The following is a 24730-nucleotide window of genomic DNA, read 5'->3' on the forward strand; positions in this document are numbered from 1 at the left end:
GTTGGGGCTGCAGTTGTCGTTGGGGCTGCAGTTGTCGTTGCAGCTTCAGTTGTTGTTGATGGGGCGGCAGTTGTTGTTTGAGTGGCAGTTGTTGGGGCTGCAGTTGTCGTTGCAGCTTCAGTTGTTGTTGATGGGGCGGCAGTTGTCGTTTGGGCTGCAGTTGTTGTTGCAGCTTCAGTTGTTGTTGGGGCTGCAGTTGTCGTTGGGGCTGCAGTTGTCGTTGCAGCTTCAGTTGTTGTTGATGGGGCGGCAGTTGTTGTTTGGGCAACAGTTGTTGGGGCTGCAGTTGTCGTTGCAGCTTCAGTTGTTGTTGGGGCTGCAGTTGTGGTTGGGGCTGCAGTTGTCGTTGGGGCTGCAGTTGTCGTTGCAGCTTCAGTTGTTGTTGATGGGGCGGCAGTTGTTGTTGGGGCTGCAGTTGTTGTTCGGGCTGCAGTTGTCGTTGGGGCTGCAGTTGTCGTTGCAGCTTCAGTTGTTGTTGATGGGGCGGCAGTTGTTATTTGGGCGGCAGTTGTTGGGGCTGCAGTTGTCGTTGCAGCTTCAGTTGTTGTTGGGACTGCAGTTGTCGTTGGGGCTGCAGTTGTCGTTGCAGCTTGAGTTGTTGTTGATGGAGCGGCAGTTGTCGTTTGGGCTGCAGTTGTTGTTGGGGCTGCAGTTGTCGTTGCAGCTTCAGTTGTTGTTGATGGGGCGGCAGTTGTTGTTTGGGCAACAGTTGTTGGGGCTGCAGTTGTCGTTGCAGCTTCAGTTGTTGTTGGGGCTGCAGTTGTGGTTGGGGCTGCAGTTGTGGTTGGGGCTGCAGTTGTCGTTGCAGCTTCAGTTGTTGTTGATGGGGCGGCAGTTGTTGTTGGGGCTGCAGTTGTTGTTGGGGCTGCAGTTGTCGTTGCAGCTTCAGTTGTTGTTGATGGGGCGGCAGTTGTTGTTTGGGCAACAGTTGTTGTTGGGGCTGCAGTTGTCGTTGGGGCTGCAGTTGTCGTTTGGGCTGCAGTTGTTGCAGCTTCAGTTGTTGTTGGGGCTGCAGTTGTCGTTGGGGCTGCAGTTGTCGTTGGGGCTGCAGTTGTCGTTGCAGCTTCAGTTGTTGTTGATGGGGCGGCAGTTGTTGTTTGAGTGGCAGTTGTTGGGGCTGCAGTTGTCGTTGCAGCTTCAGTTGTTGTTGATGGGGCGGCAGTTGTTGTTGGGGCTGCAGTTGTCGTTGGGGCTGCAGTTGTCGTTGCAGCTTCAGTTGTTGTTGATGGGGCGGCAGTTGTTGTTTGAGTGGCAGTTGTTGGGGCTGCAGTTGTCGTTGCAGCTTCAGTTGTTGTTGATGGGGTGGCAGTTGTTGTTTGGGCGGCAGTTGTCGGGGCTGCAGTTGTTGTTGCAATTTCAGTTGTTGTTGGTGCTGCAGTTGTTGTTGGGGCTGCAGTTGTCGTTGGGGCTGCAGTTGTCATTGCAGCTTCAGTTGTTGTTGATGGGGCGGCAGTTGTTGGGGCTGCAGTTGTTGTTCGGGCTGCAGTTGTCGTTGGGGCTGCAGTTGTCGTTGCAGCTTCAGTTGTTGTTGATGGGGCGGCAGTTGTTGTTCGGGCTGCAGTTGTCGTTGCAGCTTCAGTTGTTGTTGGGGCTGCAGTTGTGGTTGGGGCTGCAGTTGTGGTTGGGGCTGCAGTTGTCGTTGCAGCTTCAGTTGTTGTTGATGGGGCGGCAGTTGTTGTTGGGGCTGCAGTTGTCGTTGCAGCTTCAGTTGTTGTTGATGGGGCGGCAGTTGTTGTTTGGGGAACACTTGTTGTTGGGGCTGCAGTTGTCGTTGGGGCTGCAGTTGTCGTTTGGGCTGCAGTTGTTGCAGCTTCAGTTGTTGTTGGGGCTGCAGTTGTCGTTGGGGCTGCAGTTGTCGTTGGGGCTGCAGTTGTCGTTGCAGCTTCAGTTGTTGTTGATGGGGCGGCAGTTGTTGTTTGAGTGGCAGTTGTTGGGGCTGCAGTTGTCGTTGCAGCTTCAGTTGTTGTTGATGGGGCGGCAGTTGTTGTTGGGGCTGCAGTTGTCGTTGGGGCTGCAGTTGTCGTTGCAGCTTCAGTTGTTGTTGATGGGGCGGCAGTTGTTGTTTGAGTGGCAGTTGTTGGGGCTGCAGTTGTCGTTGCAGCTTCAGTTGTTGTTGATGGGGTGGCAGTTGTTGTTTGGGCGGCAGTTGTCGGGGCTGCAGTTGTTGTTGCAATTTCAGTTGTTGTTGGTGCTGCAGTTGTTGTTGGGGCTGCAGTTGTCGTTGGGGCTGCAGTTGTCATTGCAGCTTCAGTTGTTGTTGATGGGGCGGCAGTTGTTGGGGCTGCAGTTGTTGTTCGGGCTGCAGTTGTCGTTGGGGCTGCAGTTGTCGTTGCAGCTTCAGTTGTTGTTGATGGGGCGGCAGTTGTTGTTCGGGCTGCAGTTGTCGTTGCAGCTTCAGTTGTTGTTGGGGCTGCAGTTGTGGTTGGGGCTGCAGTTGTGGTTGGGGCTGCAGTTGTCGTTGCAGCTTCAGTTGTTGTTGATGGGGCGGCAGTTGTTGTTGGGGCTGCAGTTGTTGTTCGGGCTGCAGTTGTCGTTGGGGCTGCAGTTGTCGTTGCAGCTTCAGTTGTTGTTGGGGCTGCAGTTGCCGTTGCAGCTTCAGTTGTTGTTGGGGCTGCAGTTGTCGTTGCAGCTTCAGTTGTTATTGGGGCTGCAGTTGTCGTTGGGGGTGCAGTTGTCGTTGCAGCTTCAGTTGTTGATGGGGCGGCAGTTGTTGTTTGGGCTACAGTTGTTGATGGGGCTGCAGTTGTCGTTGCAGCTTCAGTTGTTGTTGAGGCTGGAGTTGTCGTTGGGGCTGCAGTTGTCGTTGCAGCTTGAGTTGTTGTTGATGGAGCGGCAGTTGTCGTTTGGGCTGCAGTTGTTGTTGCAGCTTCAGTTGTTGTTGGGGCTGCAGTTGTTGTTGGGGCTGCAGTTGTCGTTGCAGCTTCAGTTGTTGTTGATGGGGCGGCAGTTGTTGTTTGGGCAACAGTTGTTGGGGCTGCAGTTGTCGTTGCAGCTTCAGTTGTTGTTGGGGCTGCAGTTGTGGTTGGGGCTGCAGTTGTCGTTGGGGCTGCAGTTGTCGTTGCAGCTTCAGTTGTTGTTGATGGGGCGGCAGTTGTTGTTGGGGCTGCAGTTGTTGTTCGGGCTGCAGTTGTCGTTGGGGCTGCAGTTGTCGTTGCAGCTTCAGTTGTTGTTGATGGGGCGGCAGTTGTTATTTGGGCGGCAGTTGTTGGGGCTGCAGTTGTCGTTGCAGCTTCAGTTGTTGTTGGGGCTGCAGTTGTCGTTGGGGCTGCAGTTGTCGTTGCAGCTTCAGTTGTCGTTGATGGGGCGGCAGTTGTTGTTTGGGCGGCAGTTGTTGGGGCTGCAGTTGTCGTTGCAGCTTCAGTTGTTGTTGGGGCTGCAGTTGTCGTTGGGGCTGCAGTTGTCATTGCAGCTTCAGTTGTTGTTGCAGCTTCAGTTGTTGTTGGGGCTGCAGTTGTCGTTGCAGCTTCAGTTGTCGTTGATGGGGCGGCAGTTGTTGTTTGGGCGGCAGTTGTTGGGGCTGCAGTTGTCGTTGCAGCTTCAGTTGTTGTTGGGGCTGCAGTTGTCGTTGGGGCTGCAGTTGTCATTGCAGCTTCAGTTGTTGTTGCAGCTTCAGTTGTTGTTGGGGCTGCAGTTGTCGTTGGGGCTGCAGTTGTCGTTGCAGCTTCAGTTGTTGTTGGGGCGGCAGTTGTCGTTGAGGCTGCAGTTGTCGTTGCAGCTTCAGTTGTTGTTGGGGCTGCAGTTGTGGTTGGGGCTGCAGTTGTCGTTGGGGCTGCAGTTGTCGTTGCAGCTTCAGTTGTTGTTGATGGGGCGGCAGTTGTTGTTGGGGCTGCAGTTGTTGTTCGGGCTGCAGTTGTCGTTGGGGCTGCAGTTGTCGTTGCAGCTTCAGTTGTTGTTGATGGGGCGGCAGTTGTTATTTGGGCGGCAGTTGTTGGGGCTGCAGTTGTCGTTGCAGCTTCAGTTGTTGTTGGGACTGCAGTTGTCGTTGGGGCTGCAGTTGTCGTTGCAGCTTGAGTTGTTGTTGATGGAGCGGCAGTTGTCGTTTGGGCTGCAGTTGTTGTTGGGGCTGCAGTTGTCGTTGCAGCTTCAGTTGTTGTTGATGGGGCGGCAGTTGTTGTTTGGGCAACAGTTGTTGGGGCTGCAGTTGTTGTTGCAGCTTCAGTTGTTGTTGGGGCTGCAGTTGTGGTTGGGGCTGCAGTTGTGGTTGGGGCTGCAGTTGTCGTTGCAGCTTCAGTTGTTGTTGATGGGGCGGCAGTTGTTGTTGGGGCTGCAGTTGTTGTTGGGGCTGCAGTTGTCGTTGCAGCTTCAGTTGTTGTTGATGGGGCGGCAGTTGTTGTTTGGGCAACAGTTGTTGTTGGGGCTGCAGTTGTCGTTGGGGCTGCAGTTGTCGTTTGGGCTGCAGTTGTTGCAGCTTCAGTTGTTGTTGGGGCTGCAGTTGTCGTTGGGGCTGCAGTTGTCGTTGGGGCTGCAGTTGTCGTTGCAGCTTCAGTTGTTGTTGATGGGGCGGCAGTTGTTGTTTGAGTGGCAGTTGTTGGGGCTGCAGTTGTCGTTGCAGCTTCAGTTGTTGTTGATGGGGCGGCAGTTGTTGTTGGGGCTGCAGTTGTCGTTGGGGCTGCAGTTGTCGTTGCAGCTTCAGTTGTTGTTGATGGGGCGGCAGTTGTTGTTTGAGTGGCAGTTGTTGGGGCTGCAGTTGTCGTTGCAGCTTCAGTTGTTGTTGATGGGGTGGCAGTTGTTGTTTGGGCGGCAGTTGTCGGGGCTGCAGTTGTTGTTGCAATTTCAGTTGTTGTTGGTGCTGCAGTTGTTGTTGGGGCTGCAGTTGTCGTTGGGGCTGCAGTTGTCATTGCAGCTTCAGTTGTTGTTGACGGGGCGGCAGTTGTTGGGGCTGCAGTTGTTGTTCGGGCTGCAGTTGTCGTTGGGGCTGCAGTTGTCGTTGCAGCTTCAGTTGTTGTTGATGGGGCGGCAGTTGTTGTTCGGGCTGCAGTTGTCGTTGCAGCTTCAGTTGTTGTTGGGGCTGCAGTTGTGGTTGGGGCTGCAGTTGTGGTTGGGGCTGCAGTTGTCGTTGCAGCTTCAGTTGTTGTTGATGGGGCGGCAGTTGTTGTTGGGGCTGCAGTTGTTGTTCGGGCTGCAGTTGTCGTTGGGGCTGCAGTTGTCGTTGCAGCTTCAGTTGTTGTTGGGGCTGCAGTTGCCGTTGCAGCTTCAGTTGTTGTTGGGGCTGCAGTTGTCGTTGCAGCTTCAGTTGTTATTGAGGCTGCAGTTGTCGTTGGGGGTGCAGTTGTCGTTGCAGCTTCAGTTGTTGATGGGGCGGCAGTTGTTGTTTGGGCTACAGTTGTTGATGGGGCTGCAGTTGTCGTTGCAGCTTCAGTTGTTGTTGAGGCTGGAGTTGTCGTTGGGGCTGCAGTTGTCGTTGCAGCTTGAGTTGTTGTTGATGGAGCGGCAGTTGTCGTTTGGGCTGCAGTTGTTGTTGCAGCTTCAGTTGTTGTTGGGGCTGCAGTTGTTGTTGGGGCTGCAGTTGTCGTTGCAGCTTCAGTTGTTGTTGATGGGGCGGCAGTTGTTGTTTGGGCAACAGTTGTTGGGGCTGCAGTTGTCGTTGCAGCTTCAGTTGTTGTTGGGGCTGCAGTTGTGGTTGGGGCTGCAGTTGTGGTTGGGGCTGCAGTTGTCGTTGGGGCTGCAGTTGTCGTTGCAGCTTCAGTTGTTGTTGATGGGGCGGCAGTTGTTGTTCGGGCTGCAGTTGTCGTTGGGGCTGCAGTTGTCGTTGCAGCTTCAGTTGTTGTTGATGGGGCGGCAGTTGTTATTTGGGCGGCAGTTGTTGGGGCTGCAGTTGTCGTTGCAGCTTCAGTTGTTGTTGGGGCTGCAGTTGTCGTTGGGGCTGCAGTTGTCGTTGCAGCTTCAGTTGTTGTTGGGGCTGCAGTTGTCGTTGCAGCTTCAGTTGTTGTTGGGGTTGCAGTTGTCGTTGCAGCTTCAGTTGTTATTGGGGCTGCAGTTGTCGTTGCAGCTTCAGTTGTTGATGGGGCGGCAGTTGTTGTTTGGGCAACAGTTGTTGATGGGACTGCAGTTGTCGTTGCAGCTTCAGTTGTTGTTGTTGAGGCTGCAGTTGTCGTTTGGGCTGCAGTTGTCGTTGCAGCTTGAGTTGTTGTTGATGGAGCGGAAGTTGTTGTTTGGGCTGCAGTTGTCGTTGCAGCTTGAGTTGTTGTTGATGGAGCGGCAGTTGTTGTTTGGGCTGCAGTTGTTGTTGCAGCTTCAGTTGTTGTTGGGGCTGCAGTTATCGTTGCAGCTTCAGTTGTTGTTGATGTGGCGGCAGTTGTTATTTGGGCGGCAGTTGTTGGGGCTGCAGTTGTCGTTGCAGCTTCAGTTGTTGTTGGGGCTGCAGTTGTCGTTGGGGCTGCAGTTGTCGTTGCAGCTTCAGTTGTTGTTGGGGCTGCAGTTGTCGTTGCAGCTTCAGTTGTTGTTGGGGCTGCAGTTGTCGTTGCAGCTTCAGTTGTTATTGGGGCTGCAGTTGTCGTTGGGGGTGCAGTTGTCGTTGCAGCTTCAGTTGTTGATGGGGCGGCAGTTGTTGTTTGGGCAACAGTTGTTGATGGGACTGCAGTTGTCGTTGCAGCTTCAGTTGTTGTTGAGGCTGGAGTTGTCGTTGGGGCTGCAGTTGTCGTTTGGGCTGTAGTTGTCGTTGCAGCTTGAGTTGTTGTTGATGGAGCGGCAGTTGTTGTTTGGGCTGCAGTTGTTGTTGCAGCTTCAGTTGTTGTTGGGGCTGCAGTTGTCGTTGGGGCTGCAGTTGTTGTTGCAGCTTCAGTTGTTGTTGATGGGGCGGCAGTTGTTGTTGGGGCTGCAGTTGTTGTTGGGGCTGCAGTTGTCGTTGCAGCTTCAGTAGTTGTTGGGGCTGCAGTTGTCGTTGCAGCTTCAGTTGTTATTGGGGCTGCAGTTGTCGTTGGGGCTGCAGTTGTCGTTGCAGCTTCAGTTGTTGTTGATGGGGCGGCAGTTGTTGTTTGGGCAACAGTTGTTGTTGGGGCTGCAGTTGTCGTTGGGGGTGCAGTTGTCGTTGCAGCTTCAGTTGTTGATGGGGCGGCAGTTGTTGTTTGGGCAACAGTTGTTGATGGGGCTGCAGTTGTCGTTGCAGCTTCAGTTGTTGTTGAGGCTGGAGTTGTCGTTGGGGCTGCAGTTGTCGTTTGGGCTGCAGTTGTCGTTGCAGCTTGAGTTGTTGTTGATGGAGCGGCAGTTGTCGTTTGGGCAACAGTTGTTGGGGCTGCAGTTGTCGTTGCAGCTTCAGTTGTTGTTGGGGCTGCAGTTGTGGTTGGGGCTGCAGTTGTCGTTGCAGCTTCAGTTGTTGTTGATGGGGCGGCAGTTGTTGTTGGGGCTGCAGTTGTCGTTGGGGCTGCAGTTGTCGTTGCAGCTTCAGTTGTTGTTGATGGGGCGGCAGTTGTTGTTTGGGCAACAGTTGTTGGGGCTGCAGTTGTTGTTGCAGCTTCAGTTGTTGTTGGGGCTGCAGTTGTGGTTGAGGCTGCAGTTGTCGTTGGGGCTGCAGTTGTCGTTGCAGCTTTAGTTGTTGTTGGGGCTGCAGTTGTGGTTGGGGCTGCAGTTGTGGTTGGGGCTGCAGTTGTCGTTGGGGCTGCAGTTGTCGTTGCAGCTTCAGTTGTTGTTGATGGGGCGGCAGTTGTTGTTGGGGCTGCAGTTGTTGTTCGGGCTGCAGTTGTCGTTGGGGCTGCAGTTGTCGTTGCAGCTTCAGTTGTTGTTGATGGGGCGGCAGTTGTTATTTGGGCGGCAGTTGTTGGGGCTGCAGTTGTCGTTGCAGCTTCAGTTGTTGTTGGGACTGCAGTTGTCGTTGGGGCTGCAGTTGTCATTGCAGCTTCAGTTGTTGTTGGGGCTGCAGTTGTCGTTGCAGCTTCAGTTGTTATTGGGGCTGCAGTTGTCGTTGGGGGTGCAGTTGTCGTTGCAGCTTCAGTTGTTGATGGGGCTGAAGTTGTCGTTGCAGCTTCAGTTGTTGTTGGGGCTGCAGTTGTGGTTGGGGCTGCAGTTGTCGTTGCAGCTTCAGTTGTTGTTGGGGCTGCAGTTGTCGTTGGGGCTGCAGTTGTCGTTGCAGCTTCAGTTGTTGTTGATGGGGAGGCAGTTGTTGTTTGGGCAACAGTTGTTGGGGCTGCAGTTGTCGTTGCAGCTTCAGTTGTTGTTGGGGCTGCAGTTGTGGTTGGGGCTGCAGTTGTCGTTGGGGCTGCAGTTGTCGTTGCAGCTTCAGTTGTTGTTGGGGCTGCAGTTGTGGTTGGGGCTGCAGTTGTCGTTGGGGCTGCAGTTGTCGTTGCAGCTTCAGTTGTTGTTGATGGGGCGGCAGTTGTTGTTGGGGCTGCAGTTGTTGTTCGGGCTGCAGTTGTCGTTGGGGCTGCAGTTGTCGTTGCAGCTTCAGTTGTTGTTGATGGGGCGGCAGTTGTTATTTGGGCGGCAGTTGTTGGGGCTGCAGTTGTCGTTGCAGCTTCAGTTGTTGTTGGGACTGCAGTTGTCGTTGGGGCTGCAGTTGTCGTTGCAGCTTCAGTTGTTGGGGCTGCAGTTGTCGTTGCAGCTTCAGTTGTTGGGGCTGCAGTTGTCGTTGCAGCTTCAGTTGTTATTGGGGCTGCAGATGTCGTTGGGGGTGCAGTTGTCGTTGCAGCTTCATTTGGTGATGGGGCGGCAGTTGTTGTTTGGGCAACAGTTGTTGATGGGGCTGCAGTTGTCGTTGCAGCTTGAGTTGTTGTTGATGGAGCGGCAGTTGTCGTTTGGGCAACAGTTGTTGGGGCTGCAGTTGTCGTTGCAGCTTCAGTTGTTGTTGGGGCTGCAGTTGTGGTTGGGGCTGCAGTTGTCGTTGGGGCTGCAGTTGTCGTTGCAGCTTCAGTTGTTGTTGGGGCTGCAGTTGTCGTTGGGGCTGCAGTTGTCGTTGCAGCTTCAGTTGTTGTTGGGGCTGCAGTTGTCGTTGGGGCTACAGTTGTCGTTGCAGCTTCAGTTGTTGTTGATGGGGCGGCAGTTGTTGTTGGGGCTGCAGTTGTTGTTCGGGCTGCAGTTGTCGTTGGGGCTGCAGTTGTCGTTGCAGCTTCAGTTGTTGTTGATGGGGCGGCAGTTGTTGTTGGGGCAACAGTTGTTGGGGCTGCAGTTGTCGTTGCAGCTTCAGTTGTTGTTGGGGCTGCAGTTGTGGTTGGGGCTGCAGTTGTCGTTGGGGCTGCAGTTGTCGTTGCAGCTTCAGTTGTTGTTGATGGGGCGGCAGTTGTTGTTGGGGCTGCAGTTGTTGTTCGGGCTGCAGTTGTCGTTGGGGCTGCAGTTGTCGTTGCAGCTTCAGTTGTTGTTGGGACTGCAGTTGTCGTTGGGGCTGCAGTTGTCGTTGCAGCTTCAGTTGTTGTTGGGGCTGCAGTTGTCGTTGCAGCTTCAGTTGTTGGGGCTGCAGTTGTCGTTGCAGCTTCAGTTGTTATTGGGGCTGCAGATGTCGTTGGGGGTGCAGTTGTCGTTGCAGCTTCAGTTGTTGATGGGGCGGCAATTGTTGTTTGGGCAACAGTTGTTGATGGGGCTGCAGTTGTCGTTGCAGCTTCAGTTGTTGTTGAGGCTGGATTTGTTCTTGGGGCTGCAGTTGTCGTTTGGGCTGCAGTTGTCGTTGCAGCTTGAGTTGTTGTTGATGGAGCGGCAGTTGTCGTTTGAGCAACAGTTGTTGGGGCTGCAGTTGTCATTGCAGCTTCAGTTGTTGTTGGGGCTGCAGTTGTGGTTGGGGCTGCAGTTGTCGTTGGGGCTGCAGTTGTCGTTGCAGCTTCAGTTGTTGTTGGGGCTGCAGTTGTCGTTGGGGCTGCAGTTGTCGTTGCAGCTTCAGTTGTTGTTGATGGGGCGGCAGTTGTTGTTTGGGCAACAGTTGTTGGGGCTGCAGTTGTCGTTGCAGCTTCAGTTGTTGTTGGGGCTGCAGTTGTGGTTGGGGCTGCAGTTGTCGTTGGGGCTGCAGTTGTCGTTGCAGCTTCAGTTGTTGTTGATGGGGCGGCAGTTGTTATTTGGGCGGCAGTTGTTGGGGCTGCAGTTGTCGTTGCAGCTTCAGTTGTTGTTGGGGCTGCAGTTGTGGTTGGGGCTGCAGTTGTCGTTGGGGCTGCAGTTGTCGTTGCAGCTTCAGTTGTTGTTGATGGGGCGGCAGTTGTTGTTGGGGCTGCAGTTGTTGTTCGGGCTGCAGTTGTCGTTGGGGCTGCAGTTGTCGTTGCAGCTTCAGTTGTTGTTGATGGGGCGGCAGTTGTTATTTGGGCGGCAGTTGTTGGGGCTGCAGTTGTCGTTGCAGCTTCAGTTGTTGTTGGGGCTGCAGTTGTCGTTGCAGCTTCAGTTGTTGGGGCTGCAGTTGTCGTTGCAGCTTCAGTTGTTATTGGGGCTGCAGATGTCGTTGGGGGTGCAGTTGTCGTTGCAGCTTCAGTTGTTGTTGGGGCTGCAGTTGTCGTTGGGGCTGCAGTTGTCGTTGCAGCTTCAGTTGTTGTTGATGGGGCGGCAGTTGTTGTTGGGGCTGCAGTTGTCATTGGGGCTGCAGTTGTCGTTGCAGCTTCAGTTGTTATTGGGGCTGCAGTTGTCGTTGGGGCTGCAGTTGTCGTTGCAGCTTCAGTTGTTGATGGGGCGGCAGTTGTTGTTTGGGCAACAGTTGTTGATGGGACTGCAGTTGTCGTTGCAGCTTCAGTTGTTGTTGAGGCTGGAGTTGTCGTTGGGGCTGCAGTTGTCGTTTGGGCTGCAGTTGTCGTTGCAGCTTGAGTTGTTGTTGATGGAGCGGAAGTTGTTGTTTGGGCTGCAGTTGTTGTGGCAGCTTCAGTTGTTGTTGGGGCTGCAGTTGTCGTTGGGGCTGCAGTTGTCGTTGCAGCTTCAGTTGTTGTTGATGGGGCGGCAGTTGTTGTTGGGGCTGCAGTTGTTGTTGGGGCTGCAGTTGTCGTTGCAGCTTCAGTAGTTGTTGGGGCTGCAGTTGTCGTTGCAGCTTCAGTTGTTATTGGGGCTGCAGTTGTCGTTGGGGCTGCAGTTGTCGTTGCAGCTTCAGTTGTTGTTGATGGGGCGGCAGTTGTTGTTTGGGCTGCAGTTGTCGTTGGGGCTGCAGTTGTCGTTGCAGCTTCAGTTGTTGTTGATGGGGCGGCAGTTGTTATTTGGGCGGCAGTTGTTGGGGCTGCAGTTGTCGTTGCAGCTTCAGTTGTCGTTGGGGCTGCAGTTGTCGTTGCAGCTTCAGTTGTTGTTGATGGGGCGGCAGTTGTTGTTGGGGCTGCAGTTGTTGTTCGGGCTGCAGTTGTCGTTGTGGCTGCAGTTGTCGTTGCAGCTTCAGTTGTTGTTGATGGGGCGGCAGTTGTTATTTGGGCGGCAGTTGTTGGGGCTGCAGTTGTCGTTGCAGCTTCAGTTGTTGTTGGGGCTGCAGTTGTCGTTGCAGCTTCAGTTGTTGGGGCTGCAGTTGTCGTTGCAGCTTCAGTTGTTATTGGGGCTGCAGATGTCGTTGGGGGTGCAGTTGTCGTTGCAGCTTCAGTTGTTGATGGGGCGGCAGTTGTTGTTTGGGCAACAGTTGTTGATGGGGCTGCAGTTGTCGTTGCAGCTTCAGTTGTTGTTGAGGCTGGAGTTGTCGTTGGGGCTGCAGTTGTCGTTTGGGCTGCAGTTGTCGTTGCAGCTTGAGTTGTTGTTGATGGAGCGGCAGTTGTCATTTGGGCAACAGTTGTTGGGGCTGCAGTTGTCGTTGCAGCTTCAGTTGTTGTTGGGGCTGCAGTTGTGGTTGGGGCTGCAGTTGTCGTTGGGGCTGCAGTTGTCGTTGCAGCTTCAGTTGTTGTTGGGGCTGCAGTTGTCGTTGGGGCTGCAGTTGTCGTTGCAGCTTCAGTTGTTGTTGATGGGGCGGCAGTTGTTGTTTGGGCAACAGTTGTTGGGGCTGCAGTTGTCGTTGCAGCTTCAGTTGTTGTTGATGGGGCGGCAGTTGTTATTTGGGCGGCAGTTGTTGGGGCTGCAGTTGTCGTTGCGGCTTCAGTTGTTGTTGGGGCTGCAGTTGTCGTTGGGGCTGCAGTTGTTGCAGCTACAGTTGTTGTTGGGGCTGCAGTTGTCGTTGCTGCTTCAGTTGTTGGGGCTGCAGTTGTCGTTGCAGCTTCAGTTGTTATTGGGGCTGCAGATGTCGTTGGGGGTGCAGTTGTCGTTGCAGCTTCAGTTGTTGATGGGGCGGCAGTTGTTGTTTGGGCAACAGTTGTTGATGGGGCTGCAGTTGTCGTTGCAGCTTCAGTTGTTGTTGAGGCTGGAGTTGTCGTTGGGGCTGCAGTTGTCGTTTGGGCTGCAGTTGTCGTTGCAGCTTGAGTTGTTGTTGATGGAGCGGCAGTTGTCGTTTGGGCAACAGTTGTTGGGGCTGCAGTTGTCGTTGCAGCTTCAGTTGTTGTTGGGGCTGCAGTTGTCGTTGGGGCTGCAGTTGTCGTTGCAGCTTCAGTTGTTGTTGATGGGGCGGCAGTTGTTGTTGGGGCTGCAGTTGTCGTTGGGGCTGCAGTTGTCGTTGCAGCTTCAGTTGTTGTTGATGGGGCGGCAGTTGTTATTTGGGCGGCAGTTGTTGGGGCTGCAGTTGTCGTTGCAGCTTCAGTTGTCGTTGGGGCTGCAGTTGTCGTTGCAGCTTCAGTTGTTGTTGATGGGGCGGCAGTTGTTGTTGGGGCTGCAGTTGTTGTTCGGGCTGCAGTTGTCGTTGGGGCTGCAGTTGTCGTTGCAGCTTCAGTTGTTGTTGATGGGGCGGCAGTTGTTATTTGGGCGGCAGTTGTTGGGGCTGCAGTTGTCGTTGCAGCTTCAGTTGTTGTTGGGGCTGCAGTTGTCGTTGCAGCTTCAGTTGTTGGGGCTGCAGTTGTCGTTGCATCTTCAGTTGTTATTGGGGCTGCAGATGTCGTTGGGGGTGCAGTTGTCGTTGCAGCTTCAGTTGTTGATGGGGCGGCAGTTGTTGTTTGGGCAACAGTTGTTGATGGGGCTGCAGTTGTCGTTGCAGCTTCAGTTGTTGTTGAGGCTGGAGTTGTCGTTGGGGCTGCAGTTGTCGTTTGGGCTGCAGTTGTCGTTGCAGCTTGAGTTGTTGTTGATGGAGCGGCAGTTGTCATTTGGGCAACAGTTGTTGGGGCTGCAGTTGTCGTTGCAGCTTCAGTTGTTGTTGGGGCTGCAGTTGTGGTTGGGGCTGCAGTTGTCGTTGGGGCTGCAGTTGTCGTTGCAGCTTCAGTTGTTGGGGCTGCAGTTGTCGTTGGGGCTGCAGTTGTCGTTGCAGCTTCAGTTGTTGTTGATGGGGCGGCAGTTGTTGTTTGGGCAACAGTTGTTGGGGCTGCAGTTGTCGTTGCAGCTTCAGTTGTTGTTGATGGGGCGGCAGTTGTTATTTGGGCGGCAGTTGTTGGGGCTGCAGTTGTCGTTGCGGCTTCAGTTGTTGTTGGGGCTGCAGTTGTCGTTGGGGCTGCAGTTGTCGTTGCAGCTTCAGTTGTTGTTGGGGCTGCAGTTGTCGTTGCAGCTTCAGTTGTTGGGGCTGCAGTTGTCGTTGCAGCTTCAGTTGTTATTGGGGCTGCAGATGTCGTTGGGGGTGCAGTTGTCGTTGCAGCTTCAGTTGTTGATGGGGCGGCAGTTGTTGTTTGGGCAACAGTTGTTGATGGGGCTGCAGTTGTCGTTGCAGCTTCAGTTGTTGTTGAGGCTGGAGTTGTCGTTGGGGCTGCAGTTGTCGTTTGGGCTGCAGTTGTCGTTGCAGCTTGAGTTGTTGTTGATGGAGCGGCAGTTGTCGTTTGGGCAACAGTTGTTGGGGCTGCAGTTGTCGTTGCAGCTTCAGTTGTTGTTGGGGCTGCAGTTGTCGTTGGGGCTGCAGTTGTCGTTGCAGCTTCAGTTGTTGTTGATGGGGCGGCAGTTGTTGTTGGGGCTGCAGTTGTCGTTGGGGCTGCAGTTGTCGTTGCAGCTTCAGTTGTTGTTGATGGGGCGGCAGTTGTTGTTTGGGCAACAGTTGTTGGGGCTGCAGTTGTTGTTGCAGCTTCAGTTGTTGTTGGGGCTGCAGTTGTGGTTGGGGCTGCAGTTGTCGTTGGGGCTGCAGTTGTCGTTGCAGCTTCAGTTGTTGTTGGGGCTGCAGTTGTGGTTGGGGCTGCAGTTGTCGTTGGGGCTGCAGTTGTCGTTGCAGCTTCAGTTGTTGTTGATGGGGTGGCAGTTGTTGTTGGGGCTGCAGTTGTTGTTCGGGCTGCAGTTGTCGTTGGGGCTACAGTTGTCGTTGCAGCTTTAGTTGTTGTTGATGGGGCGGCAGTTGTTATTTGGGCGGCAGTTGTTGGGGCTGCAGTTGTCGTTGCAGCTTCAGTTGTTGTTGGGACTGCAGTTGTCGTTGGGGCTGCAGTTGTCGTTGCAGCTTCAGTTGTTGTTGGGACTGCAGTTTTCGTTGGGGCTGCAGTTGTCGTTGCAGCTTCAGTTGTTGTTGGGGCTGCAGTTGTCGTTGCAGCTTCAGTTGTTGGGGCTGCAGTTGTCGTTGCAGCTTCAGTTGTTATTGGGGCTGCAGATGTCGTTGGGGGTGCAGTTGTCGTTGCAGCTTCAGTTGTTGATGGGGCGGCAGTTGTTGTTTGGGCAACAGTTGTTGATGGGGCTGCAGTTGTCATTGCAGCTTGAGTTGTTGTTGATGGAGCGGCAGTTGTCGTTTGGGCAACAGTTGTTGGGGCTGCAGTTGTCGTTGCAGCTTGAGTTGTTGTTGATGGAGCGGCAGTTGTCGTTTGGGCAACAGTTGTTGGGGCTGCAGTTGTCGTTGCAGCTTCAGTTGTTGTTGGGGCTGCAGTTGTGGTTGGGGCTGCAGTTGTCGTTGGGGCTGCAGTTTTCGTTGCAGCTTCAGTTGTTGTTGGGGCTGCAGTTGTCGTTGGGGCTGCAGTTGTCGTTGCAGCTTCAGTTGTTGTTGATGGGGCGGCAGTTGTTGTTGGGGCTGCAGTTGTTCGGGCTGCAGTTGTCGTTGGGGCTGCAGTTGTCGTTGCAGCTTCAGTTGTTGTTGATGGGGCGGCAGTTGTTATTTGGGCGGCAGTTGTTGGGGCTGCAGTTGTCGTTGCAGCTTCAGTTGTTGTTGGGACTGCAGTTGTCGTTGGGGCTGCAGTTGTCATTGCAGCTTCAGTTGTTGTTGGGGCTGCAGTTGTCGTTGCAGCTTCAGTTGTTATTGGGGCTGCAGTTGTCGTTGGGGGTGCAGTTGTCGTTGCAGCTTCAGTTGTTGATGGGGCTGCAGTTGTCGTTGCAGCTTCAGTTGTTGTTGGGGCTGCAGTTGTGGTTGGGGCTGCAGTTGTCGTTGGGGCTGCAGTTGTCGTTGCAGCTTCAGTTGTTGTTGGGGCTGCAGTTGTCGTTGGGGCTGCAGTTGTCGTTGCAGCTTCAGTTGTTGTTGATGGGGAGGCAGTTGTTGTTTGGGCAACAGTTGTTGGGGCTGCAGTTGTCGTTGCAGCTTCAGTTGTTGTTGGGGCTGCAGTTGTGGTTGGGGCTGCAGTTGTCGTTGCATCTTCAGTTGTTGTTGATGGGGCGGCAGTTGTTGTTGGGGCTGCAGTTGTTGGGGCTGCAGTTGTCGTTTCAGCTTCAGTTGTTGTTGATGGGGAGGCAGTTGTTGTTTGGGCAACAGTTGTTGGGGCTGCAGTTGTCGTTGCAGCTTCAGTTGTTGTTGGGGCTGCAGTTGTGGTTGGGGCTGCAGTTGTCGTTGCAGCTTCAGTTGTTGTTGATGGGGCGGCAGTTGTTGATGGGGCGGCAGTTGTTGTTTGGGCAACAGTTGTTGATGGGGCTGCAGTTGTCGTTGCAGCTTCAGTTGTTGTTGAGGCTGGAGTTGTCGTTGGGGCTGCAGTTGTCGTTTGGGCTGCAGTTGTCGTTGCAGCTTGAGTTGTTGTTGATGGAGCGGCAGTTGTCGTTTGGGCAACAGTTGTTGGGGCTGCAGTTGTCGTTGCAGCTTCAGTTGTTGTTGGGGCTGCAGTTGTGGTTGGGGCTGCAGTTATCGTTGCAGCTTCAGTTGTTGATGGGGCTGCAGTTGTTGTTCGGGCTGCAGTTGTCGTTGGGGCTGCAGTTGTCGTTGCAGCTTCAGTTGTTGTTGATGGGGCGGCAGTTGTTATTTGGGCGGCAGTTGTTGGGGCTGCAGTTGTCGTTGCAGCTTCAGTTGTTGTTGGGACTGCAGTTGTCGTTGGGGCTGCAGTTGTCATTGCAGCTTCAGTTGTTGTTGGGGCTGCAGTTGTCGTTGCAGCTTCAGTTGTTATTGGGGCTGCAGTTGTCGTTGGGGGTGCAGTTGTCGTTGCAGCTTCAGTTGTTGATGGGGCTGCAGTTGTCGTTGCAGCTTCAGTTGTTGTTGGGGCTGCAGTTGTGGTTGGGGCTGCAGTTGTCGTTGCAGCTTCAGTTGTTGTTGGGGCTGCAGTTGTCGTTGGGGCTGCAGTTGTCGTTGCAGCTTCAGTTGTTGTTGATGGGGAGGCAGTTGTTGTTTGGGCAACAGTTGTTGGGGCTGCAGTTGTCGTTGCAGCTTCAGTTGTTGTTGGGGCTGCAGTTGTGGTTGGGGCTGCAGTTGTCGTTGGGGCTGCAGTTGTCGTTGCAGCTTCAGTTGTTGGGGCTGCAGTTGTCGTTGCAGCTTCAGTTGTTATTGGGGCTGCAGATGTCGTTGGGGGTGCAGTTGTCGTTGCAGCTTCAGTTGTTGATGGGGCGGCAGTTGTTGTTTGGGCAACAGTTGTTGATGGGGCTGCAGTTGTCATTGCAGCTTCAGTTGTTGAGGCTGGAGTTGTCGTTGGGGCTGCAGTTGTCGTTTGGGCTGCAGTTGTCGTTGCAGCTTGAGTTGTTGTTGATGGAGCGGCAGTTGTCGTTTGGGCAACAGTTGTTGGGGCTGCAGTTGTCGTTGCAGCTTCAGTTGTTGTTTGGGCTGCAGTTGTGGTTGGGGCTGCAGTTGTCGTTGGGGCTGCAGTTGTCGTTGCAGCTTCAGTTGTTGTTGGGGCTGCAGTTGTCGTTGCAGCTTCAGTTGTTGTTGATGGGGCGGCAGTTGTTGTTTGGGCAACAGTTGTTGGGGCTGCAGTTGTCGTTGCAGCTTCAGTTGTTGTTGGGGCTGCAGTTGTGGTTGGGGCTGCAGTTGTCGTTGGGGCTGCAGTTGTCGTTGCAGCTTCAGTTGTTGTTGATGGGGCGGCAGTTGTTGTTGGGGCTGCAGTTGTTGTTCGGGCTGCAGTTGTCGTTGGGGCTGCAGTTGTCGTTGCAGCTTCAGTTGTTGTTGATGGGGCGGCAGTTGTTATTTGGGCGGCAGTTGTTGGGGCTGCAGTTGTCGTTGCAGCTTCAGTTGTTGGGACTGCAGTTGTCGTTGGGGCTGCAGTTGTCATTGCAGCTTCAGTTGTTGTTGGGGCTGCAGTTGTCGTTGCAGCTTCAGTTGTTATTGGGGCTGCAGTTGTCGTTGGGGGTGCAGTTGTCGTTGCAGCTTCAGTTGTTGATGGGGCTGCAGTTGTCGTTGCAGCTTCAGTTGTTGTTGGGGCTGCAGTTGTGGTTGGGGCTGCAGTTGTCGTTGCAGCTTCAGTTGTTGTTGGGGCTGCAGTTGTCGTTGGGGCTGCAGTTGTCGTTGCAGCTTCAGTTGTTGTTGATGGGGAGGCAGTTGTTGTTTGGGCAGCAGTTGTTGGGGCTGCAGTTGTCGTTGCAGCTTCAGTTGTTGTTGGGGCTGCAGTTGTGGTTGGGGCTGCAGTTGTCGTTGGGGCTGCAGTTGTCGTTGCAGCTTCAGTTGTTGTTGGGGCTGCAGTTGTGGTTGGGGCTGCAGTTGTCGTTGGGGCTGCAGTTGTCGTTGCAGCTTCAGTTGTTGTTGATGGGGCGGCAGTTGTTGTTGGGGCTGCAGTTGTTGTTCGGGCTGCAGTTGTCGTTGGGGCTGCAGTTGTCGTTGCAGCTTCAGTTGTTGTTGATGGGGCGGCAGTTGTTATTTGGGCGGCAGTTGTTGGGGCTGCAGTTGTCGTTGCAGCTTCAGTTGTTGTTGGGACTGCAGTTGTCGTTGGGGCTGCAGTTGTCGTTGCAGCTTCAGTTGTTGTTGGGGCTGCAGTTGTCGTTGCAGCTTCAGTTGTTGGGGCTGCAGTTGTCGTTGCAGCTTCAGTTGTTATTGGGGCTGCAGATGTCGTTGGGGGTGCAGTTGTCGTTGCAGCTTCAGTTGTTGATGGGGCGGCAGTTGTTGTTTGGGCAACAGTTGTTGATGGGGCTGCAGTTGTCGTTGCAGCTTGAGTTGTTGTTGATGGAGCGGCAGTTGTCGTTTGGGCAACAGTTGTTGGGGCTGCAGTTGTCGTTGCAGCTTCAGTTGTTGTTGGGGCTGCAGTTGTTGTTGGGGCTGCAGTTGTCGTTGGGGCTGCAGTTGTCGTTGCAGTTGTCGTTGCAGCTTCAGTTGTTGTTGGGGCTGCAGTTGTCGTTGCAGCTTCAGTTGTTGTTGATGGGGCGGCAGTTGTTGTTTGGGAAACAGTTGTTGGGGCTGCAGTTGTCGTTGCAGCTTCAGTTGTTGTTGGGGCTGCAGTTGTGGTTGGGGCTGCAGTTGTCGTTGGGGCTGCAGTTGTCGTTGCAGCTTCAGTTGTTGTTGATGGGGCGGCAGTTGTTGGGGCTGCAGTTGTTGTTCGGGCTGCAGTTGTCGTTGGGGCTGCAGTTGTCGTTGCAGCTTCAGTTGTTGTTGATGGGGCGGCAGTTGTTATTTGGGCGGCAGTTGTTGGGGCTGCAGTTGTCGTTGCAACTTCAGTTGTTGTTGGGGCTGCAGTTGTCGTTGGGGCGGCAGTTGTCGTTGCAGCTTCAGTTGTTGTTGGGGCTGCAGTTGTGGTTGGGGCTGCAGTTGTCGTTGGGGCTGCAGTTGTCGTTGCAGCTTCAGTTGTTGTTGATGGGGCGGCAGTTATTGTTGGGGCTGCAGTTGTTGTTCGGGCTGCAGTTGTCGTTGGGGCTGCAGTTGTCGTTGCAGCTTCAGTTGTTGTTGGGACTGCAGTTGTCGTTGGGGCTGCAGTTGTCGTTGCAGCTTCAGTTGTTGTTGGGGCTGCAGTTGTCGTTGCAGCTTCAGTTGTTATTGGGGCTGCAGTTGTCGTTGGGGGTGCAGTTGTCGTTGCAGCTTCAGTTGTTGTTGGGGCTGCAGTTGTCGTTGGGGCTGCAGTTGTCGTTGCAGCTTCAGTTGTTGATGGGGCGGCAGTTGTTGTTTGGGCAACAGTTGTTGATGGGACTGCAGTTGTCGTTGAAGCTTCAGTTGTTGTTGAGGCTGGAGTTGTCGTTGGGGCTGCAGTTGTCGTTTGGGCTGCAGTTGTCGTTGCAGCTTCAGTTGTTGTTGGGGCTGCAGTTGTCGTTGGGGCTGCAGTTGTCGTTGCAGCTTCAGTTGTTGTTGATGGGGCGGCAGTTGTTGTTTGGGCGGCAGTTGTTGTTGCAGCTTCAGTTGTTGTTGGGGCTGCAGTTGTCGTTGGGGCTGCAGTTGTCGTTGCAGCTTCAGTTGTTGTTGATGGGGCGGCAGTTGTTGTTGGGGCTGCAGTTGTTGTTGGGGCTGCAGTTGTCGTTGCAGCTTCAGTAGTTGTTGGGGCTGCAGTTGTCGTTGCAGCTTCAGTTGTTGTTGGGGCAACAGTTGTTGATGGGACTGCAGTTGTCGTTGCAACTTCAGTTGTTGTTGAGGCTGGAGTTGTCGGGGCTGCAGTTGTCGTTTGGTCTGCAGTTGTCGTTGCAGCTTGAGTTGTTGTTGATGGAGCGGCAGTTGTTGTTTGGGCTGCAGTTGTTGTTGCAGCTTCAGTTGTTGATGGGGCTGCAGTTGTCGTTGCAGCTTCAGTTGTTGTTGATGGGGTGGCAGTTGTTGTTTGGGCGGCAGTTGTCAGGGCTGCAGTTGTCGTTGCAATTTCAGTTGTTGGGGCTGCAGTTGTTGTTGGGGCTGCAGTTGTCGTTGCAGCTTCAGTTGTTGTTGGGGCTGCAGTTGTCGTTGGGGCTGCAGTTGTCGTTGCAGCTTCAGTTGTTGTTGATGGGGCGGCAGTTGTTGTTTGGGCGGCAGTTGTTGGGGCTGCAGTTGTCGTTGCAGCTTTAGTTGTTGGGGCTGCAGTTGTCGTTGGGGCTTTAGTTGTCGTTGCAGCTTCAGTTGTTGTTGGGGCTGCTGTTGTCGTTGCAGCTTCAGTTGTTGTTGGGGCTGCAGTTGTCATTCGGGCTGCAGTGGTCGTTGCAGCTTCAGTTGTTGATGGGGCGGCAGTTGTTGTTTGGGTGGCAGTTGTTGGGGCTGCAGTTGTCGTTGCAGCTTCAGTTGTTGTTGGGGCTGCAGTTGTCGTTGGGGCTGCAGTTGTCGTTGCAGCTTCAGTTGTTGTTGATGGGGCGGCAGTTGTTGTTTGGGCAACAGTTGTTGGGGCTGCAGTTGTCGTTGCAGCTTCAGTTGTTGTTGGGGCTGCAGTTGTTGTTGGGGCTGCAGTTGTCGTTTGGGCTGCAGTTGTCGTTGCAGCTTCAGTTGTTGTTGGGGCTGCAGTTGTCGTTGGGGCTGCAGTTGTCGTTGCACCTTCAGTTGTTGTTGAAGGGGCTGCAGTTGTCGTTGCAGCTTCAGTTGTCGTTGCGGCTGCAGTTGTTGTTGGGGCTGCAGTTGTCGTTTGGGCTGCAGTTGTCGTTGCAGCTTCAGTTGTTGTTGATGGGGCGGCAGTTGTTGTTGGGGCTGCAGTTGTTGTTCGGGCTGCAGTTGTCGTTGGGGCTGCAGTTGTCGTTGCAGCTTCAGTTGTTGTTGATGGGGCGGCAGTTGTTATTTGGGCGGCAGTTGTTGGGGCTGCAGTTGTCGTTGCAGCTTCAGTTGTTGTTGGGGCTGCAGTTGTGGTTGGGGCTGCAGTTGTCGTTGGGGCTGCAGTTGTCGTTGCAGCTTCAGTTGTTGTTGATGGGGCGGCAGTTGTTGTTGGGGCTGCAGTTGTTGTTCGGGCTGCAGTTGTCGTTGGGGCTGCAGTTGTCGTTGCAGCTTCAGTTGTTGTTGATGGGGCGGCAGTTGTTATTTGGGCGGCAGTTGTTGGGGCTGCAGTTGTCGTTGCAGCTTCAGTTGTTTTTGGGACTGCAGTTGTCGTTGGGGCTGCAGTTGTCATTGCAGCTTCAGTTGTTGTTGGGGCTGCAGTTGTCGTTGCAGCTTCAGTTGTTGTTGGGGCTGCAGTTGTCGTTGGGGGTGCAGTTGTCGTTGCAGCTTCAGTTGTTGATGGGGCTGCAGTTGTCGTTGCAGCTTCAGTTGTTGTTGGGGCTGCAGTTGTGGTTGGGGCTGCAGTTGTCGTTGCAGCTTCAGTTGTTGTTGGGGCTGCAGTTGTCGTTGGGGCTGCAGTTGTCGTTGCAGCTTCAGTTGTTGTTGATGGGGAGGCAGTTGTTGTTTGGGCAACAGTTGTTGGGGCTGCAGTTGTCGTTGCAGCTTCAGTTGTTGTTGGGGCTGCAGTTGTGGTTGGGGCTGCAGTTGTCGTTGGGGCTGCAGTTGTCGTTGCAGCTTCAGTTGTTGTTGGGGCTGCAGTTGTGGTTGGGGCTGCAGTTGTCGTTGGGGCTGCAGTTGTCGTTGCAGCTTCAGTTGTTGTTGATGGGGCGGCAGTTGTTGTTGGGGCTGCAGTTGTTGTTCGGGCTGCAGTTGTCGTTGGGGCTGCAGTTGTCGTTGCAGCTTCAGTTGTTGTTGATGGGGCGGCAGTTGTTATTTGGGCGGCAGTTGTTGGGGCTGCAGTTGTCGTTGCAGCTTCAGTTGTTGTTGGGACTGCAGTTGTCGTTGGGGCTGCAGTTGTCGTTGCAGCTTCAGTTGTTGTTGATGGGGCGGCAGTTGTTGTTTGGGCGGCAGTTGTTGGGGCTGCAGTTGTCGTTGCAGCTTTAGTTGTTGGGGCTGCAGTTGTCGTTGGGGCTTTAGTTGTCGTTGCAGCTTCAGTTGTTGTTGGGGCTGCTGTTGTCGTTGCAGCTTCAGTTGTTGTTGGGGCTGCAGTTGTCATTCGGGCTGCAGTGGTCGTTGCAGCTTCAGTTGTTGATGGGGCGGCAGTTGTTGTTTGGGTGGCAGTTGTTGGGGCTGCAGTTGTCGTTGCAGCTTCAGTTGTTGTTGGGGCTGCAGTTGTCGTTGGGGCTGCAGTTGTCGTTGCAGCTTCAGTTGTTGTTGATGGGGCGGCAGTTGTTGTTTGGGCAACAGTTGTTGGGGCTGCAGTTGTCGTTGCAGCTTCAGTTGTTGTTGGGGCTGCAGTTGTTGTTGGGGCTGCAGTTGTCGTTTGGGCTGCAGTTGTCGTTGCAGCTTCAGTTGTTGTTGGGGCTGCAGTTGTCGTTGGGGCTGCAGTTGTCGTTGCACCTTCAGTTGTTGTTGAAGGGGCTGCAGTTGTCGTTGCAGCTTCAGTTGTCGTTGCGGCTGCAGTTGTTGTTGGGGCTGCAGTTGTCGTTTGGGCTGCAGTTGTCGTTGCAGCTTCAGTTGTTGTTGATGGGGCGGCAGTTGTTGTTGGGGCTGCAGTTGTTGTTCGGGCTGCAGTTGTCGTTGGGGCTGCAGTTGTCGTTGCAGCTTCAGTTGTTGTTGATGGGGCGGCAGTTGTTATTTGGGCGGCAGTTGTTGGGGCTGCAGTTGTCGTTGCAGCTTCAGTTGTTGTTGGGGCTGCAGTTGTGGTTGGGGCTGCAGTTGTCGTTGGGGCTGCAGTTGTCGTTGCAGCTTCAGTTGTTGTTGATGGGGCGGCAGTTGTTGTTGGGGCTGCAGTTGTTGTTCGGGCTGCAGTTGTCGTTGGGGCTGCAGTTGTCGTTGCAGCTTCAGTTGTTGTTGATGGGGCGGCAGTTGTTATTTGGGCGGCAGTTGTTGGGGCTGCAGTTGTCGTTGCAGCTTCAGTTGTTTTTGGGACTGCAGTTGTCGTTGGGGCTGCAGTTGTCATTGCAGCTTCAGTTGTTGTTGGGGCTGCAGTTGTCGTTGCAGCTTCAGTTGTTATTGGGGCTGCAGTTGTCGTTGGGGGTGCAGTTGTCGTTGCAGCTTCAGTTGTTGATGGGGCTGCAGTTGTCGTTGCAGCTTCAGTTGTTGTTGGGGCTGCAGTTGTGGTTGGGGCTGCAGTTGTCGTTGCAGCTTCAGTTGTTGTTGGGGCTGCAGTTGTCGTTGGGGCTGCAGTTGTCGTTGCAGCTTCAGTTGTTGTTGATGGGGCGGCAGTTGTTGTTTGGGCAACAGTTGTTGGGGCTGCAGTTGTCGTTGCAGCTTCAGTTGTTGTTGGGGCTGCAGTTGTGGTTGGGGCTGCAGTTGTCGTTGGGGCTGCAGTTGTCGTTGCAGCTTCAGTTGTTGTTGGGGCTGCAGTTGTTGTTGGGGCTGCAGTTGTCGTTGGGGCTGCAGTTGTCGTTGCAGCTTCAGTTGTTGTTGATGGGGCGGCAGTTGTTGTTGGGGCTGCAGTTGTTGTTCGGGCTGCAGTTGTCGTTGGGGCTGCAGTTGTCGTTGCAGCTTCAGTTGTTGTTGATGGGGCGGCAGTTGTTATTTGGGGCTGCAGTTGTTGGGGCTGCAGTTGTCGTTGCAGCTTCAGTTGTTGTTGGGGCTGCAGTTGTCGTTGGGGCTGCAGTTGTCGTTGCAGCTTCAGTTGTTGTTGGGGCTGCAGTTGTCGTTGCAGCTTCAGTTGTTGGGGCTGCAGTTGTCGTTGCAGCTTCAGTTGTTATTGGGGCTGCAGATGTCGTTGGGGGTGCAGTTGTCGTTGCAGCTTCAGTTGTTGATGGGGCGGCAGTTGTTGTTTGGGCAGCAGTTGTTGATGGGGCTGCAGTTGTCGTTGCAGCTTGAGTTGTTGTTGATGGAGCGGCAGTTGTCGTTTGGGCAACAGTTGTTGGGGCTGCAGTTGTCGTTGCAGCTTCAGTTGTTGTTGGGGCTGCAGTTGTGGTTGGGGCTGGAGTTGTCGTTGGGGCTGCAGTTGTCGTTGCAGTTGTCGTTGCAGCTTCAGTTGTTGTTGGGGCTGCAGTTGTCGTTGCAGCTTCAGTTGTTGTTGATGGGGCGGCAGTTGTTGTTTGGGAAACAGTTGTTGGGGCTGCAGTTGTCGTTGCAGCTTCAGTTGTTGTTGGGGCTGCAGTTGTGGTTGGGGCTGCAGTTGTCGTTGGGGCTGCAGTTGTCGTTGCAGCTTCAGTTGTTGTTGATGGGGCGGCAGTTGTTGGGGCTGCAGTTGTTGTTCGGGCTGCAGTTGTCGTTGGGGCTGCAGTTGTCGTTGCAGCTTCAGTTGTTGTTGATGGGGCGGCAGTTGTTATTTGGGCGGCAGTTGTTGGGGCTGCAGTTGTCGTTGCAGCTTCAGTTGTTGTTGGGGCTGCAGTTGTCGTTGGGGCGGCAGTTGTCGTTGCAGCTTCAGTTGTTGTTGGGGCTGCAGTTGTGGTTGGGGCTGCAGTTGTCGTTGGGGCTGCAGTTGTCGTTGCAGCTTCAGTTGTTGTTGATGGGGCGGCAGTTATTGTTGGGGCTGCAGTTGTTGTTCGGGCTGCAGTTGTCGTTGGGGCTGCAGTTGTCGTTGCAGCTTCAGTTGTTGTTGATGGGGCGGCAGTTGTTATTTGGGCGGCAGTTGTTGGGGCTGCAGTTGTCGTTGCAGCTTCAGTTGTTGTTGGGACTGCAGTTGTCGTTGGGGCTGCAGTTGTCGTTGCAGCTTCAGTTGTTGTTGGGGCTGCAGTTGTCGTTGCAGCTTCAGTTGTTATTGGGGCTGCAGTTGTCGTTGGGGGTGCAGTTATCGTTGCAGCTTCAGTTGTTGTTGGGGCTGCAGTTGTCGTTGGGGCTGCAGTTGTCGTTGCAGCTTCAGTTGTTGATGGGGCGGCAGTTGTTGTTTGGGCAACAGTTGTTGATGGGACTGCAGTTGTCGTTGAAGCTTCAGTTGTTGTTGAGGCTGGAGTTGTCGTTGGGGCTGCAGTTGTCGTTTGGGCTGCAGTTGTCGTTGCAGCTTCAGTTGTTGTTGGGGCTGCAGTTGTCGTTGGGGCTGCA

The 24730-nt window shown here is 54.2% G+C and overlaps 1 protein-coding gene across 1 annotated transcript in view; it reads right to left on the reverse strand.

Moving 5' to 3' along the window:
- The window catches only part of LOC306694914 (uncharacterized protein), a gene marked incomplete at both ends in the record, with an annotated part of 33404 nt that overhangs the window by 8480 nt on the left and 194 nt on the right, over nucleotides 1–24730 (reverse strand). Inside the window, one exon of the mRNA XM_079157967.1 lies at nucleotides 24055–24156. Coding sequence (XP_079014093.1) covers nucleotides 24055–24156 — 102 coding nt within the window. The remainder of the gene's footprint in view (nucleotides 1–24054; nucleotides 24157–24730) is intronic.

This window comes from Pholis gunnellus (genome assembly GCF_910591455.1).
Source record: "Pholis gunnellus genome assembly, chromosome: 4".
NCBI classification, from domain to species: domain Eukaryota; kingdom Metazoa; phylum Chordata; class Actinopteri; order Perciformes; family Pholidae; genus Pholis; species Pholis gunnellus.